Raw genomic sequence first — 16,049 nt, 5'->3', positions numbered from 1 at the left:
AGAACCGGGACACACAGTTGGCAAAGAGTCGTGTCCTCATTTTACGGGGCTGAGTTTAGGCGCTCAGCCCCAGCGTTCAGGGAGAGAATCACCTCGGGCTGACCCGGCAGACCGCGTGGGCGTGGCGTTGGTACTGCACGGCAGTGTGACTGTCACGTAGATCTGTGTTGCTGCAACATAAGTATTTGGCTGGTAGAAGTTCCGGGAAACTTTTTCTCTTTTAAAAAAGAAAGAGAAAAAAAATAAGTAAAACGAGAGAATCCCTGCACTTGAGCCTCTTTTTAGCACTCAGTAGAGCAGGAGCGCAGAGCAGAGACTGTGCTAGGAGGTGGCGCCCTGCCTGCCACCCGCACCCCTGTCCCCCGGGAGCACGCGGGGAGCATGCCACACCTCTTTCCTGCCTCTCACCTGCCTGCTGCCGAGCACCACGGGTAGAAGCCCAACTCGCAAGCAGAGGCTCATCGTTCCACGTTCTCGTTCTGTCGCTCTGGGTGCATTTTCTCGGGCTGTTTCTGGACCTGTTTGCATGCGCCTGCTGCCGGCAGCTGGCGGACCTCAGCCCGAGACTAAATGCCGTGTCACGTTGCAGACTACTCCAGAGGCTTCGGTGGGAAGTACGGGGTGCAGAAGGACCGGATGGATAAGGTGAGTGCTTCACGTCCAGGGCTCGGGGTTTTCTGCTGAGAGGATCGGGCGTCTGACGCTCTGGGCGGGCAGATGGCTGTTCCCTGGGTGGTCTCTGGTCTCTGGTGGGCGCCTGGCGCGTGTTTGCAGAAGTGTGAACGTTTCAGGCAGGCGTGTGTCATCACCGTGGCGGTGCCATTAGCTGGCACACGTGCCGGGCTTCGTCTCCTGTGTCACGGGTGTCCTCTCCTCGACCCCTCGAGGCCACGCTGTGAGGCAGTTGCTGTCCCTGTCACGTATGGGGGGGGGCGGGGTCCCTGGCCAGGCAGGCGCAGCGAACGCCTCCCAGACACGTGGCTGTGACCGTACTTGGCAGTGAACCCATCTGGAAACCGAGCTCTTTGGTCACGCTGGCCGCGTCGCGGGGCCTGCCGTCTTGGGGAAGGCGGATCCGGAAGGTGCGCGTCCCGCAAGGGGGTCCCCAGAGGCAGGGTGACACGGCCGCGCGGCTCCACGCTCTGCTCTCCCTGTGGTGCCCTAGTCCAGCTGGTCCCTCCTGCTTGGTTTCAGAGTCTCAGTGCGTCAGGTGGTTGGGTTTCTGGTCTAAATTCCAACCGCGTCAGAGGAGCAGACCCACGAGCCGCGTGGAGCGGTCCTCGCTGGGGACTGGGCGTGGTCTGTCTCCCGTCGGTTCAGCTGGACCGAGGTTGAGGCTGCCCTGCCCGGTCGGTAGTCTGGGCGCCAGGGCCGGTCCCTGTGGAGTTCCCTTCCATCAGGCTCCCAGCTGACCCCTCGGGGGACCCCATCACGTGACCGCGTGTGGGCCCTGGGAGCGAGCGGCAGGGCACAGGGCTCTGGCCGCGGGGCCGGGAGTGTCCTGAGGGCGTGCGAGTCTGAGCTCGGCGCTGCGGATGGTGGGAGCTCGCCAGGGAGGACGAGGCCAGTGTGTGTGTGGACGTGGGGACGGGGACACCGAGGACCTGGCGGGCCTGCGGTCGGTGTTGTGGCAGATACAGGAGGTCTGAGAGAAGCCAGATGGGGCCTGCTGCAGGGGGGCAGGTGGTGAGTGGCTGGTCACGACCCACTTCAGGGAGCCCTGCGGACCCCCGGTGAGGTTTTGTGTTTCGTCAGATGGGTTCTGAGTGGCCCTGCAAGGGTTTGACAGGCAAATGACGTGAATAGGACGTGCACCAAGCAGCCTCCCTGCCCCGGGGTGGAGAGTGGATCGCGCGGGAAGCTGCAAGGCTGTGGCCCCGGTTAGGAGGCGGCTTCAGCGCCTTGATCGGGGTGCTCTGGCTCGACCTGGGGATGGCGGTGGAGGGAGAGAGATGCTTCCTTGAGGCAGCGTGGGTGCTGAAGCCCCTGCGCTTAAGGGGTGAGGGGGAGGGCCTCCCGGGTGGATGGTGGGGCTGTCTGCTGAGCTCAGGAACTTGGGGGAGGGGCAGGGCTGGGTGGGATGAGTTCCCCGTGGGCACGTCTGGTTGGGCTGCCAGGGGGCGCAGGTAGTTCGGATGGAGGGGGTAGGGGGGGTGCCTGCAGACGGAGGTGGAGTTGGGGAGCCTGCAGAGCGGCGAGGGGGCCATGGGCCACGCCTGTGGGATGGCAGTGGGCAGGCTGGTCTGAGGAGACTGGGCAGGGCACCTGGTGAGGTGCGGGGAGCCCACAGGGTCCACTGGTGCTGGTCTGAGGGTGGAGAGTTGTGAGGGGGGGAGGGGCCGTCTCTGCCCCGAGGCGCTGCTGGGGACATCCTGTCTGGGCGAGCCAGGTGGTGGCACTTGGCATCTGGCAGGGGTCTGGGCTGTGGGAGGGAGGGAGCCGTGCCAACCACGTTTGGGCCATGATCGGGGAGAACTGGGCACTGGTCAGCCGAGGGGATGGTTCTGTTTTAAGGTGGGAGGAGCCCAGGCCATAGACAGGGAGGTGCAGGGAGACCCTGGGGCGTGGCGGGGGTGCGCGGGGTGCCCCTGCGGCCAGCTAGTGGTCTGTGCTGTGCACTTGGGAAGCCCGGTGCTTAGAAGGGTGAGGCACCTGCCCAGGTCTCAGCCTTGGCGGCAGCATGAGATCATCCCTGGGGATAGGCGGCGCAGGGACTCAGGTCTGACGTAGTCCCCGTGGGTGGTGGAAGCAGGTGTGAGGTTTCCGGCAGGTGAGCCCCAGGAGAGGCCGAGACCTTGAGTTGGTCAGGCTGGACGGTGGGGAGCGGGGAGCTGGGTCTAGGTGGAGGAGGGTGGCCAGCAGGAGAGGGGAAGGCTGTAGTTGGTGGGCGGGTCTTGGTGATGGGGGTGCAGTGTGGTGGGGACCCCGCAGCTGGAAACTAGAGGCTTGGGGTCGTGGTGTTTGCCAGAAGCCTGTGGGCGAAGGCAGAGAGGTGGCTCTGAGCATTGTGCTGGAGAGTTGGTCGGACGGGACGGGCAGCGGGTGTGCGGGAGCCACGGCCCGGAAGCTGGGGGGGCGCTGACCCCTTCCCCGCCGAGGCCGCAGGGCAGGCAGGAGCCTTGTGGGAGAGCCGGTGGGGGCGGGGCCTTAGAGGTTGTTCTGGAAAGAGATGGGGAGGTTTGGGGAGCAGAGGAGGGGGGTGGTCTGGGCAGCCGAGCAGCTACCTCGGGGTTGGAGGAGGCAGGAGAAGGGGGCTTTGGCGGGAGGGTCGGGGCCGGCCCCCAGGCGTGCCGACCAGAGCCCATGGATCACTGCCACCCTCGTGAAGCTGCCTGCACCTGAACTTGGTGCGGGCCGTGCGCACCTCCCAAAGCTGCTGCTCGCGGCCGGCCTCAGGGTCAGCCGGTCACAGGCTTCCTTCCACGCATCCTTTCTCACGGTTCCTGTGTCAAGAAGGCAGTGACCGTCCTGAGCCCCTGGCGTGTTTCCCTGGGAAGCGTTTGTGCCCAGCGGCCAGTGCTGCCCTGAGCTGTCAGTCCGCGCCGTGTCAGCCTTTACGTGGCCGGTTGTCGCTGTCCTTTTAGTCTCACAGAGTTGGGTCCCTACAGAACCAAACTAGAGTCGCGCTTACTGGGAGAGGTGGACGATCGGGGGGCCTTTGTACGTCCCAGGGTCCTCTCCCAGCGCAGCAGAGGCTTCTGGGCTCCCCTGCAAATTCTATCCGTGGCGAGAGCTTGGGAGGAACACGTGCTTGGTTTATGGTTGTGAAGTGGAGGCATGTGGTAGGGTTTTTGGTTTTTCTGCTTTTTTGAGCAATTTGCTCAAATTTGAGAGGAAGGTGCAGAGATTTCCCGTATACTCCCTACCTCCCCTCCCCCACCCAGTGGTCCATTTGTTACGATCTGTGAACCTGCATTGAGCCTACGTCGTAGGCACCCAGCGCTGAGGTCGGCTTTAGGGTTCTCTCCTGGGATGGTGCATTCTGCCGGTTTGCACAGGCGTGTAGTGACTCGTATCTACCACTGTCGATTCCTACACAGTAGTTTCACTGCCCTAAACATCCTGGCCCTGCCCATTCACCCCCCACTCCCCATAGGTGTGTTTCTTCTCTGACTGTGACCCGTATGGTCACCAGCCAACGTGTTATCAACACACTTTTCACTCCTCTGTTAATGTGCAGAACAGGTGGATATGAAATCTTTGGGCTCTCTGGTTGGTTCTTTTGGAAGACCTGGGGCAGGCCTTTGTGCAGGGAGAGGAAAGGAAGAAAGAAAAATACGTTCCTGATCTCCCCTTTCCTGTCTTGGTAGAACGCTTCCACCTTTGAGGACGTTGCCACGGTGGCCCCCACTTACCAGAAGACTGTCCCTGTCGAAGCAGGTAAGTCCTAGCAGACCCCCTGGCAGCACCGTGTTTTTTCCCGGGAGAAATTCCACGCTGTGTGGTGTCCCCAGGACAGTGCTAAAGGGGGAGAGGAGCGTCGGCAGGAGCAGATGAAGCATTGACGGAGACCGTGGTTGATCTGTGTATTTTGGGGACAGCAGTTGATTACCCGTTTGAAGCTGTTCATTCCTGCAGAGGTTCAGAGGCACCTTTCAGACACGGGCGTTGCAGCTCTCTGGCGGCGGGGATCTGTTTTGGGGGGGGGCTTCCCAAAGCAGAGCTAGGTTAACTGCACGTCCTCAAGGGCCCTGGGAGGTTCCTGCGGAACCTGCCGCTGCCCCGGCCGTGGCATGTCTGAGCAGCATGTCACCGCGTCTGCATGAGTTCAGGCAGCCCTCTCCTTCCTCACTCACGGGCGAGGACCGGGCTGCTCGCAACCCGCCCTTCCGGTGCCTGCTGCGTGCGTGGGCCTCCTGCGGTCCTGGTGTCTGCTGGGGAGCCGTTAAACGTGGGCCAGCCTGGGAGGACATCGTTTAGTTGGGGGAATTATTACACGTGATAGAAGTGGTCAGTTAAACGCAGCAAGTGGAGACGACCATTTGTTTCCTGTGGACGCCCTGTGGGCCAGCAGTCCACACACTCTGGTCTCAGGACACTGGCAGAAATTGCTGAGGCCCCAAAGAACTTTTGTTTACATGGGTTATGTTTTCTGATCTTTACTGTGTTAGAATTAAAATAGAGGCGAGAAGAATTTACCATTTTATTAATTCACTTAAACATTTAAAAGCAGTGAAACTATCACTTAGTAGCATAATACTTTTTATGAAAAAAATAACTACATTTTCAAAACCAGAAAGTGCAGAAGAATAGCATTTCTTTGCATTAAGGTATAGTTAGTTGATTTACAATATTAGTTTCAGATGTACAACCTAGTGATTCAGAAGTTTTAGAGATTATTCTCCGTTTACAGTTATTATACGATATTGGCTAGGTTCCAGGGTAGCGTTGTGTTACGTTTCTGTGGAATCTCCTCAGTGTTGGCCAGCTGAGCTCTCTTAGCTGCTTCTCACTCCTTCAGTCGCTCGTGACACGTTAGGGTGGTGAAGAAAATCTGGACTCCCAGATAAGCAGTGGGAAAAGGGAAGAGTATTCTACTGGCCGTTTCCGGTCGTATTCTCTGTACCCCAGTCCAGCAGGCAGCTGTCCAGTGGTTTTCTTAAAGGTTGGTCTCTCTGGCGCAGCAAGACTTTGTGACATCACGTCAGGGTCATTGGAGAGTATCGATCACTGAGTCACGCTGATCTTCCACACCCTGGCACCTTTCATTATACAGCGTCCCCCAGGTCACGTTCGGTGACGGTATCAACCTCGTCGCGGAGTCTCTGAGTAAAACCGGGAAATTGTCATACTCACGGCAGTGGACACGGATTTTCCAAAATTCTGATTTTGCTTGAAAGCTTGAGTTTTCCTACTGACAACAAATACTGTAGTTGTTTTTTAACAGGATAGGCTCAGCTCGTTCCTTTCGGAGAAAGGGTCTGGCACGTACCCAAACGGTGTAACCGTAGTTTGTCCATTCCGGGAAAATGATGTTCCAGGAAAAAATCAGTTCGGCCTGCATCTCAGATAGTTGCACGTGTTTTCCCTGGAGGCCCCAGGCACGTCCACAGGGGCAGTCGCAGTGGGCTCCGCCCTCCCATTTTGTCACACAAAATGTTAAAAGGGTTGAGATCTACTCACAATCAGTACTTTCTACTGTTTCATCAAGGGCATCCTTAGGGGGATTTTCTTTCCTTGTGAGTGTCTGGTGGTAAAGAAAACAGTGGTGTTCGGAATGTAAGAGCATTGCAGATGCAGGGCTATGCCGTCTTCCCGCTGTGGGTACAGCACACGCAACGGTGAAGGCCGTTCCTGGTGGGGGACTGAGCCGGCAGCCGAGGGGGCGCGTCGCCCTCGGCTGGGGTGCCTGCTTCCCAAGGGACAGGCCGCCCTGGCGCGGGCCCGGTCCGGGGGAGATGGTGGTGCCCTGAGTAAATCTCTCCTTTCTCTGCAGTGAGCAGCAAAACCAGTGACATCAGAGCGAATTTTGAAAACCTGGCGAGGGAAAAGGAGCACGAGGACAGGCGGCAGGCGGAGGCGGAGCGGGCGCAGAGGATGGCGAGGCAGCAGCGGGAACAGCAGGCGGCGCGCAGGCAGCTGGACGTGAGTGCGGGCGGCGCCCGGGCCCCCCTTGTGTGCGCGGGGCCGTGTGTCTGGCTCGTTCCTGCATCTGCTGCAGAAAGTGGTCAGTAGAAAGCGTTTTGAACTCGCGCCGAAGGCTGTGCTCTCGGGAACTTAGCCTTCAGCCACACAGACGATCCAGTCTCTTGCCACCAGACACGAGACGGTCGATGTGCCCCGGCTCCAGCCGTGCTGCTCCAGTGCTGGGCGACTGCGGGCCTGTCCTCCCCCGTCAGGCTGGCGGCCCCCGTGCCCTTGGCCCAGCCCCCGTCCACACATCTCCCCCTCAGTCTGTTCCCACCCGTCACCCTCGGGAACGCGCTGTCCCCTCGGGTGGCAGGTTGAGGACACAGAAGGAATCCCCGTGAAGGAGGCCGTCTGCCGGCTCTGTAGCCCTTGCTTCTGGAGCTCGGGTCGGCAGGTGTTTCTGTGATACTTTACAAACTGTCTTTGCGCTGGAGAAGGTGCGAGCTGTGAGGGGTGAGCCGGAGAGTGTGGACTCGCTCCTTCCTAAAACTCTGTAGCTGGACTGACGTCTGATGGCCCGGGTCCCCCTCCGCCACCTACCAGCCGGGCGGCCTGACGCGGATCAGCGCACTGTCCCGCGGCCCACGTTCTTGCCCGTGAAACGGGTGTGGGGGCGCCATGACTCGGGTGGCTAGGAAGTCGAATCTGAAATAACGCGTGTGTCGTTTTGTAGATTGTAAAGCTCTATTTAAACCTAAGGACGTTTCCTCCTCAAATCAGTGGTTAGGGCTCTGAAGAGCCCGTCAAGGGTGAGTGGGCGGTTGAGGCAGTTAACATGCAACGGGCAGGGAACGCTGGGCGCTGGAGCCGGGAATTAAATAAGCCCTGATAACACGTTCTTATCACACGTGGTGAAGTTGGGATGATAGCAAACGTGTATAATTACCACATACCGTTCCTTAATTGTCAGAAACTTTAAAGCTGTCTCTCCTTTAAGTTTTTAGTTAGGCGCTTGTAAGTTTTTCTTTGTTGCAGACACACACGTGCACACTAGGAGGCATTTTTTCCGATAACTTGGTCTCGTTTTCACGTAACGCCTTCCTCGTTTTATGGTTCGGAATTGGACCCCTGCAGTCTGAAAGCTGCAGAAGGGCTGGAGGGCTTGAGAAGAAGGAGGCTCTCGGTCACTGTTGTCCAGTCCCTCTGCCTTTGAGGTTCTCTCGCCGTCCCTTCCGCCGTGTTGTCCCTCGCTGTGTCCAGCCCCTGCCAGCCTCTCCCCGCCCGCCTGTCCCCCGAGTGGCTCCCATCGATGGGCACGGTACCGCTCGCACCAGAGCCCTCTGGGTTGTGAGGCGCTCTCCTGGGGCAGGACGCGGCCCGCACGCGTCCGAGCGCTCCCTGTGGCGGGTGGGGCGGCCACGGATGCTCGACCCGCACATTCTCGGGAGCGAGCGTGCCCCCGAGAAGGAACGTCTCTGTTCCCCGCCAGATTGGGGTGTGGCGGGGTGGAGGGGGGCCGTCACGGGTCCTCGTGCCACTGCGTGGTGGGCGGCAGGCCCGGCCTAGGCCTGGCCCCTTCGGGGAATCACGCTGCCTCAGGGATTTAACTCGTGGGCGAGCTGCCGGCGCCGTGAGGACTCGTGACCGTCCTGCTGGTGCGGGTCAGGCAAAGCCACACTGGGGTCCAGAGCCGCGTGGTCTCCGGAGGGGTGGTTTCCAGTGGGCAGTGCCGCCGCCGGCTGTCAGGCAGCCTGGCAGAGCAGGCGGGGAGTGGGTGGGGACGGTGCGGCTCCTGCGTCTGCTGCCCCCGTCCTGTCCCTGGGCGAGCAACTTCCCTCCCCGGGCCGTCAGGTTCCTGATCGGTGGTGTGGAGAAGGTCCACCTCACAGGCGTCAGCACCGGTTTCCCGGGGCCGCGTGCCATGGCTTAGGACGGCGCACGGTTACCGCCTCACAGGCTGGAGGCCGGAAGGCCTGGGAGGGTGACGGTGCTGCTTCCTTCTGGAGGCTGCAGAGGGGAATCGCGTCCTTGCCTTTTTCAGCTTCTAGAGCACCCCTCCCCTCCCCCCCCACCCCCGCCTTGGCTTGTGGCCCCTTCCAAGCTCTGCTTTGACTGTCTGTCTCCCGCTTGTAAGGACCGCTTGTAAGGACCTGTGATGACACTGGGCCCACCCGGGTAATCCAGGGTCACCTCCTGTCTCGGATCCTTACCATGGTCACGTCTGCAGCCTCTTGCCCTGTAAGGGCACACATTCACAGGACTTTGGGGGTTGGGATGTCAGCATCTGTCCACCGCTGTCCATCCTCTGGCCTCCCCAAGATTCCCGTCCGTCCTACGTGCAAAATCCCTTCACTCCGTTAGAAGGTCCCCGGAGGTCTCAATCCGTTACAGCATCAGCTTGGAGCCCAGGTGACGGCGTGCGGATCAGGTGTGCGGGGGGCACTGCCGCCTCTGGCTGGTTCCGTCAGCCCTGGGGGCAGGACTGCGTGGGCCACCAGGGCCGTGTCTTGAGAGCAGACTTGACCGCATGACCTTGCCTGCAGAGCAGACGCTCCCTTGACGTCTCTGCGCCCTGCCTCTGCTCCGTGTTGCCGCTCCTTCCTCCGGCAGCAGCAGCAGTCGCGGGGAGGCCTGCCGACGTGCTGACTGCTGCTGTCTCTGCATTCCAGGAGCAAGCCCGGGCCCAGAAGCCCACGCCCCCCGCGTCGCCCACGCCCCAGCCGGCCCAGGAGAGGCTGCCTTCAAGCCCTGTCCGCGAGGTTGGTGCTTTTATCCGCTTTGCCCATGAGTCTCTGACGCCCTGGAGACGCCCTTCCCAGCTCAGCACCCCGTGGATGGGGTCCCGCCCTGTGCTGCTCGGTGCCCCGAGGGCAGCCCTCCTGAGCGCGGGGTGGGCGGGGGGGGGCGCTCGCTGCCTCGGCTTACCCACCGGCCTTCTCACCCGCCCGCCGGCCCCGCTGTGCTCTCCTGAGTCAGCCTCCAAGGGTCAGCCGGTGCCCGGGTCTTTCCCTCACTCACTCCCTGCTGCCCTCGACCCGGACCACAACCCCTTCCAGGACCCTCGTCCCCTCCTGGCCGCCGCCCCGCGGCCCTCCTCCCTTGGTCTCTCTCGAGCACCGTGTTCTCCGGAGGCTCTGTCCTTGGCCCTTCCTCCTCAGTCTTCAGTCCCCAGGACCTGCTCCTTTGACCCCTGTGTCACTGAGCCACCTGCCCCCCTGCCCACGGCCGGGTCTCCACAGGCTCTGCGGGCCCCCCTTCCAGAGCAGCTCGGCCCCTGCCGTCCACACCCACACCCAGCCCAGCCCGAGTCCCCTCTGTCCCGCTGTCCCTTTCACCTGGACGTCACCACTTAGAGCTCACTGAGTCACAGGGGACTGAAACTGGCTCAACTCGGCTGGGGCCTAAAGGAGCTGAGGGTGCGGGAGCACCGTGGGCGGGCCTGGGCCTCAGGGTGGTCCGTAGGCTCACCCCTCTGCCTGGCGGGTGTGGCAGGTATGGCGGGTGCGGTCTTAGAATCTGTAATCCCGTGCAAAGGGGGCCCCTGTGCATCCGCCCGTCGGGGCCCACTGCTGGGCCCGTCACTAGCGGTTGGTCCCTTAAGAAGGCTGGAATGACACGTTGTCCTGGGTGGGGCAGGGAGCCCTGCCCAACCACGTGACGGGTGGGGGGGCTGCTGCGGGAAGATAGGAGGTTAGGGCGTTGCTGGCGGCTGTGTGCAGTGACCTGCTCGGGGTGACCCCCTGACCACTGAGCGGCTCCGCGTGACCCTGCAGCACCGTCTGGCCCCTCACCCTCCGGTCTGTTCCCTTCACGTCCAGGGGCAATTGCCAGTAGGAGTCCGTCACCCCCTTGTTTAGCCCTGGAGTGGCGCCCGGTGCCCGGCCCAGGTGGAGCCCTGCCCTGTGGCCTCTGGAGGAGCGCTTCTGGCCTGCCGCACCCCTCTGTCACCCTCTGTGGGAAGCCGAGGCCTGACCACCGGCTCTCCTGGGGCTCTCCGTGGGCACCTTCCTTTTCTGACCCACGAGGGTGCCCTCAGGTGGACCCTGGTCGGAAACGCTGGTTGAAGCCGCTGTCGGTGGTGGATGTTTGGGAACTGGGGTCGTGGCGCAGGTGGCTGTCAGCAGAGCGCTCTTGATGTCCTCTTGCGTGGGACTTGTTGGTCACTTCCTTGCCTCACCTCCACGGAGGGTTCGGTGAGGATGGAACCCGCCACCCGCAGGCTCAGCTGCCCTAGCCAGTGGGATGGGGTGATGCCGTGGAGCTGCCGGCAGAGGCCCGGGAGGGCTGGGACCCAAAGAGGAAACGGGCCAGACCTGCCCCAGGAAAGTGGGGCTCTCGCAGCTGGCAGGTCTTTGGTGACGGCAGGACTCAGGGTATCGGGGGTGTGAGGACGGGCTTGTGAAGGGGAGCCTGGCCCTCGGCACTGCGGGACCCATTAGGGCCCAGGCATCCGCGGGGTGTGAGCAGGTGACGCCTCCCCGTCCCTGTGTCTGTCTCGTCTCAGCCGGGGCCGAGAGTGGTCCGCGTGTCTCTCTTGGCCGTGTGGCCGTGACCTGGCACGGGCCACGGGAACTGTCTCCTCGACTCTCCACAGGCCGCGGCTCCGTTCCAGGCCGAGCCGAGCCACACCGGTGAGCCTGAGCCGGTGTACAGCACGGAGGCCACCGAGTACCGGGAGGCCTATGACCCGGAGGCCGTCTACGAAAGCACGGAGGCCCCGGGCCACTACCAAGCAGGTACACGGGTCTCCTGCATTCCACCCCCTCTGCTTCTGTTCCCCTGCTGGCCGACCTGCCCCACCTCTGCCATGCTTGCGGGGCTCCTGTCCTGCTGCGGGCCCCAGACCCCAGGGGGCTTGGCCTGGCCTCCCGGGGGGTTCCAGGAGATCCTTGCTTGTGCTGAGGGCGCTGAGAGGGGTGGGCTTGGAGGAAGGGGCTCTTGCTGCTGTGGTATCAGAGTAGGAGCTCGTGAGGTCTTCAGGAAGCCAGAGTACGTCGAGGTCTCTGAAGAGGGAGATTTCTGCGCGCTCTGAACATCTTATGGATGGATGAGCACTCAAAGTGGTCTTTGATTTCTAGAGATGAGGTTTCCTTTAATGTGTTTGGACAGATTTAACACAAGCCCGTCCTCCCACTTGGAGTGACATGAGAATCAGTATCAGAATCTACACCAGGGCAGGGCTCTCACCTTCCCTGAGCACAGCGCGAGGTGTGATCAGCCGTCTGCTGCTTGCATTCATTTGTTCATGATATGACCTTTCCTAAAAGTAGTGCTCAATCTTTAAACTGTAAAAAATGACACCCTGAGAACTGCCAGTGCCTCTATCGAGATCGTTACACGTGGATTCGCTCCTCGGAGCCGGTTCCTCCCCTTGGGAGCAGGAGCCCGACGGCCCACGGCGCACCCTCCCGATCCACGCTCGGCACCCCTGCAGCGTCCTCTCCTGACGGGCTCCTCCACCCGGACCTGAGGAAGGGGCGTCTGACGGGAGTGAGAGTGAGCTCTGCTTCCCTCTCAGACCCTGTTCTGGTTTATTCTAGAGGAGGGTACCTACGGTGAATATGAGAACGATCTTGGAATCACAGCCATCGCCCTCTACGACTACCAGGCTGGTGAGACAACGCCCCGAGGGCTGGAAATGGTGGTGGCGGGGCTTCCAGTCGTTCGTCTCTTCAAAGTCTGACTCTCAGAGCGTTATTTACGATTTTTAAAAAGAATTTATTTTGGAACAATTTCAAGGTTATAGAAAAGTTGCAGATACAGTCCAAGGAATTCCTGTATCTCCCTCAGCCACACTTCATCTGCTTTGGGTTAGGGTTTTGTTCGAAGGGCTCTGCCCTGTCTCTGTGTGCGCCCCTGTGCGTGCAAAGCCCCCTTCACAGAGTAGGGGAGACAGTGAACCCTCCACCCCCAGGACCCTGCACCCCCAGAACCCTGCACCCCCATGGAGCCTCAGTGGGAGACCGCCAGCTCGAGGGACTGCTGGAGGCTTTTCCTCTGGTGGCTGAGCAGGGAACGCCGAGTGTGACCGCTGCCCTCTCTCTGTGCCCTCCTCCCTAGCGGGCGATGATGAGATCTCCTTCGACCCCGACGACATCATCACCAACATCGAGATGATTGACGATGGCTGGTGGCGCGGGCTGTGCAAGGGCAGGTATGGGCTCTTCCCCGCCAACTACGTGGAGCTGCGGCAGTAGGTAGCTGGCCACGCCCTCGCCGTCTGTGGCCACGCCCGCCTTCCGGTGTTTTCTTCAGGGTGCCGAGGGGAGTGTGCACTGCTTTTATATTTAATACTTTGCTGATGCTTTTGAAAATGTTTACGCCACAGAACTTGCTAATATATTGTAATCATGCTCCTTGGAGGACTCGGTGATTGTTTTTATGCATTTAAGTTTTTTTTTTGTTTTTTTTTTTTTTTTTGCCAAATCAACTGTTGCCTGGAGCCACTTCGGGGACCTTTGGTCCTGAGTGCGTGTTGTCCCTGCCCGCCTCTCGCCCTCCACTCCAACGAGGTGGGGGCAGGAGTCCCTGCCCAGGGTTTTGGAGGAAGAGGGAGGGCCTGATAGGAAGTTAGAATTGTGGGGCAGTCGCTAGAAAGTACGGGAGCTGTCGGCTCGGCCGGAAAAGCCCCTTGCGCTGTGAAATCCCACAGTCTTTGCTGGGTTTCAGCAAAGACCCCCCCTTCTCCGCGGCTCCCTCCTCTTGTCCTCGTTCTCTCGCCTCCCCCCGACGCCCGGCCTCCAGGAGGGCTGCTGGGCCCCTGCTCCCGCCCCCGCTTCAGTGTCACCAGTCCCTTAAAGACTGTCCTCCCGCTGTCCCCAGCCCCGGGCAGCTGGCCTGTGTCCGCCCTGTGGGGAGACAGCCGCTGCTGGGGGAAGGCAGGTCCCTTCCCCATGGTGAACCGCAGAAATGCTTCCCATCAAGGAGGCCGTGCTCTTTTTGCCAAAATATCATGTTAAGTGACAGCAAAATCTGATGGATTGACTTGGCTGAGAACAAGAGGGAGTGCTGTGGCCCGAGACGCTGCCGTGGCTGCTGCGGGGAGCCCTTCCCCCGGGAGGGACCGCGAGGCCCACCCGGCTCCCGCACGTGGCCGCGGCAGTGTCCTCCCGGGGGACTACGTGGAAATGTCTCTGGTGTTGGGATGCCAGTGACCAAGAGGTACACGTTTTCTTTCCTGAAGTGCATTTGCTTTACCACGATTAGGTCGGGTTTTATATGCAATTCTTGTATCTGAATTTCTGTAGCACACCTCATAGGTATGATTTTTTTAAATTAAACATTCAAAATAAACTGTTTTTGATCCACTTGCTGCTGATTCACTTCATTCTACAGTGGGGGACGGCCTTGCTGTCACCACCCGGCGAGGTACAGCCTTGTATTTCTCAGCTCTGGGCCAACCAGCTTCCCTTTTGAAGAAGCACGCTCCTTAAAAGGTATTTTTTAGGAGATGAAGTGTTTTAACTCTCGAGATTTGCGCAAGGACCCCAAGCGAGACGGGAAATGCTGTTTAAGACTCACTTGAGCTACGGTTTCCAGAAGACATCGCGAGGTGATTGCAGTGTGGCCAAAGGTATCATCTTCCTCTGGGGCGCAGCAGTCCGTGTCCAGGAGACAGTGGTGCTGAGCGGAGGAAGGGCAGGCTTGGGTGGTGGGGGGAGAGGGGTTGCAGCCTCCAGGTCAGCCGAGAAGCCCCGGAGGTCGTGGGCGGCAGCAGCGAAGCGTCAGGACTGACCCGTCCAGGCCGCCCCGCTCAGTGGTGGTCCGCTCCCAGTTGTGCAGGTTCCTGCTTTGGAGCCTCCGACGGTGAGGGCTGGGGTGTGCTGCGTGCTAACCCGGCTCCCCGGTTTCCAGGGCGGTAGGCAGGGCTCCCCTTGCAGGCGGCTCGTCTGGCGGAACGAGAGCTTCGAAGCTTCTGGAAGATGTGCTCTCCCCAGCCCCCTCTTGAGGACCTTGGCCTGGTGGGCTGCCTAGACCCTCAGGCAGGTGAGGTGGTGACCTTTTGTTTTCAAGCTAAGGCTGGAGGACTGTTACAGTGGCGCTCTCTGAAAATTCAGGAATTTGGAAGTCGGCCCTGGCTGCCCCCCATCGTGTTCCTGACTCCCCGGGTCTGGTGGGAACTGACCTGGGTCACCTGGGAGCTGGGAGCCTGAGTTCCTGGGCTCATTTCCTTCCCACCAGACCCCCCTGCGGAACCTTCTCGTGGTGCTGAGTTGCCCCATTGAGCCCCTTCAAGCCTGGAGGTAGCACCATTGCCCCCTGGGCCAGCTTTGCTCGTGGGACCCAAGCCTGAGAGGCCCCTCCCCCCACGGCAATGTGTGGGGTCGGATGGGAGGCCCCAGTGCTGGGAGTCGGGCCGCCCTGCCTGCAGCCGCCTGCGGGGGACGCTGTTCCTGAAGAAACGGGGCAGGGAGGTTTCCCCACGATGGGGTGAGGGCAGAACGTGACAAAGGCAGGGGCAGGAAGGCCCCGCTGGCCCAGCGTCTGCCCAGCCTGTCTCCGCCTGTGACCACCTCTTGGCCGTGTCCGTGTGACGTGTCTGTGTGTGTCCTGCTGACCGCAGAGCCTGGCGGGCAGGTGGGGCCTCTCGGGAAAGGAAGGCCTGTTCTGATGCTCTGCGCCCTGGACGTGCCGCGTGGGGCGTGCACCTGCTTGACTTTACGCTCTGATTTCTTCATCTGAAAAAGGGATTAAAAACAATGTCTTCTTTCCTCCCAGACAGGGGCTTCAGGGCTCATTCTCCATGCTTGAATTTGGAGTGTTTTGCCAGGATACACCTTCAGGATCTGATGGGTAGAGTGTATGCATCTTACCAGTAAGACATAACAATACGTTTTAGGAATTTGTTTTTCCTGAAACATTAGGAGACCCTAATCTTATCCTCTCAGACCCAGGTTTTAAATTCTGTTGTGTTTTTTTTTTTTTCTCCCAATATCCCTTTGGATATTTCTTCTGACCTGTCTGTTCTACCCTGGGAAGACAAACTCTGCATCTGTGATTGTGAAAATGACAAATGGAAGGGAACGTAGCAAATAGAAATAGGTTGGCTGAGAAGCTTCCTTTTTCCTGCCCACAATCAGAGTTATAATATTGCTTCTTCAGTGATGTTCAGAACCATCTGAAACAGTTCAGTTGTCATTTGTGAGCTGTAGAGATTTCCCACTAACATCTGCTGTCTCTAGATTAATGTCAGTATTTTCTCTGTTGATTAAACCTCCTATTAGAAACGGAAACACCGGGCTTCCCTGGTGGCACAGTGGTTAAGAATCCGCCTGCCAATGCAGGGGACACGGGTTTGAGCCCTGGTCTGGGAAGATCCCACATGCCGCGGAGCAGCTAAGCCCGCGTGCCACAACTACTGAGCCTGCGTGCCACAACTACTGAAGCCTGCAGGCCTAGAGCCCGTGCTCCAACAGAAGCCACCGCAATGAGAAGCCCGCGCACCGCAACAAAGTGTAGCCCCCGCTCACCGCGACTAA

The 16,049-nt window shown here is 60.0% G+C and overlaps 1 protein-coding gene across 3 annotated transcripts in view; it reads left to right on the top strand.

The window, feature by feature from the left end:
• CTTN (cortactin) overlaps window positions 1-13,896 on the top strand; it is a 33,174-nt gene extending 19,278 nt beyond the window's left edge. For all 3 annotated transcript variants that reach the window (XM_079930258.1, XM_079930256.1, XM_079930257.1), the window contains 7 exons: window positions 590-645; window positions 4,311-4,380; window positions 6,437-6,585; window positions 9,240-9,329; window positions 11,165-11,306; window positions 12,111-12,182; window positions 12,631-13,896. In XM_079930258.1, the coding sequence (XP_079786384.1) occupies window positions 590-645; window positions 4,311-4,380; window positions 6,437-6,585; window positions 9,240-9,329; window positions 11,165-11,306; window positions 12,111-12,182; window positions 12,631-12,767 (716 nt within the window). In that variant the 3' untranslated portion in view covers window positions 12,768-13,896. The remainder of the gene's footprint in view (window positions 1-589; window positions 646-4,310; window positions 4,381-6,436; window positions 6,586-9,239; window positions 9,330-11,164; window positions 11,307-12,110; window positions 12,183-12,630) is intronic.
• The last annotated feature ends 2,153 nt before the right edge of the window (window positions 13,897-16,049 follow it).

The sequence above is a fragment of the Stenella coeruleoalba genome (assembly GCF_951394435.1).
Source record: "Stenella coeruleoalba genome assembly, chromosome: 8".
Classification (NCBI taxonomy): domain Eukaryota; kingdom Metazoa; phylum Chordata; class Mammalia; order Artiodactyla; family Delphinidae; genus Stenella; species Stenella coeruleoalba.
Note: the sequence above shows the minus strand (reverse complement) of the source record. Positions and strands in the feature narration are given on the sequence as shown.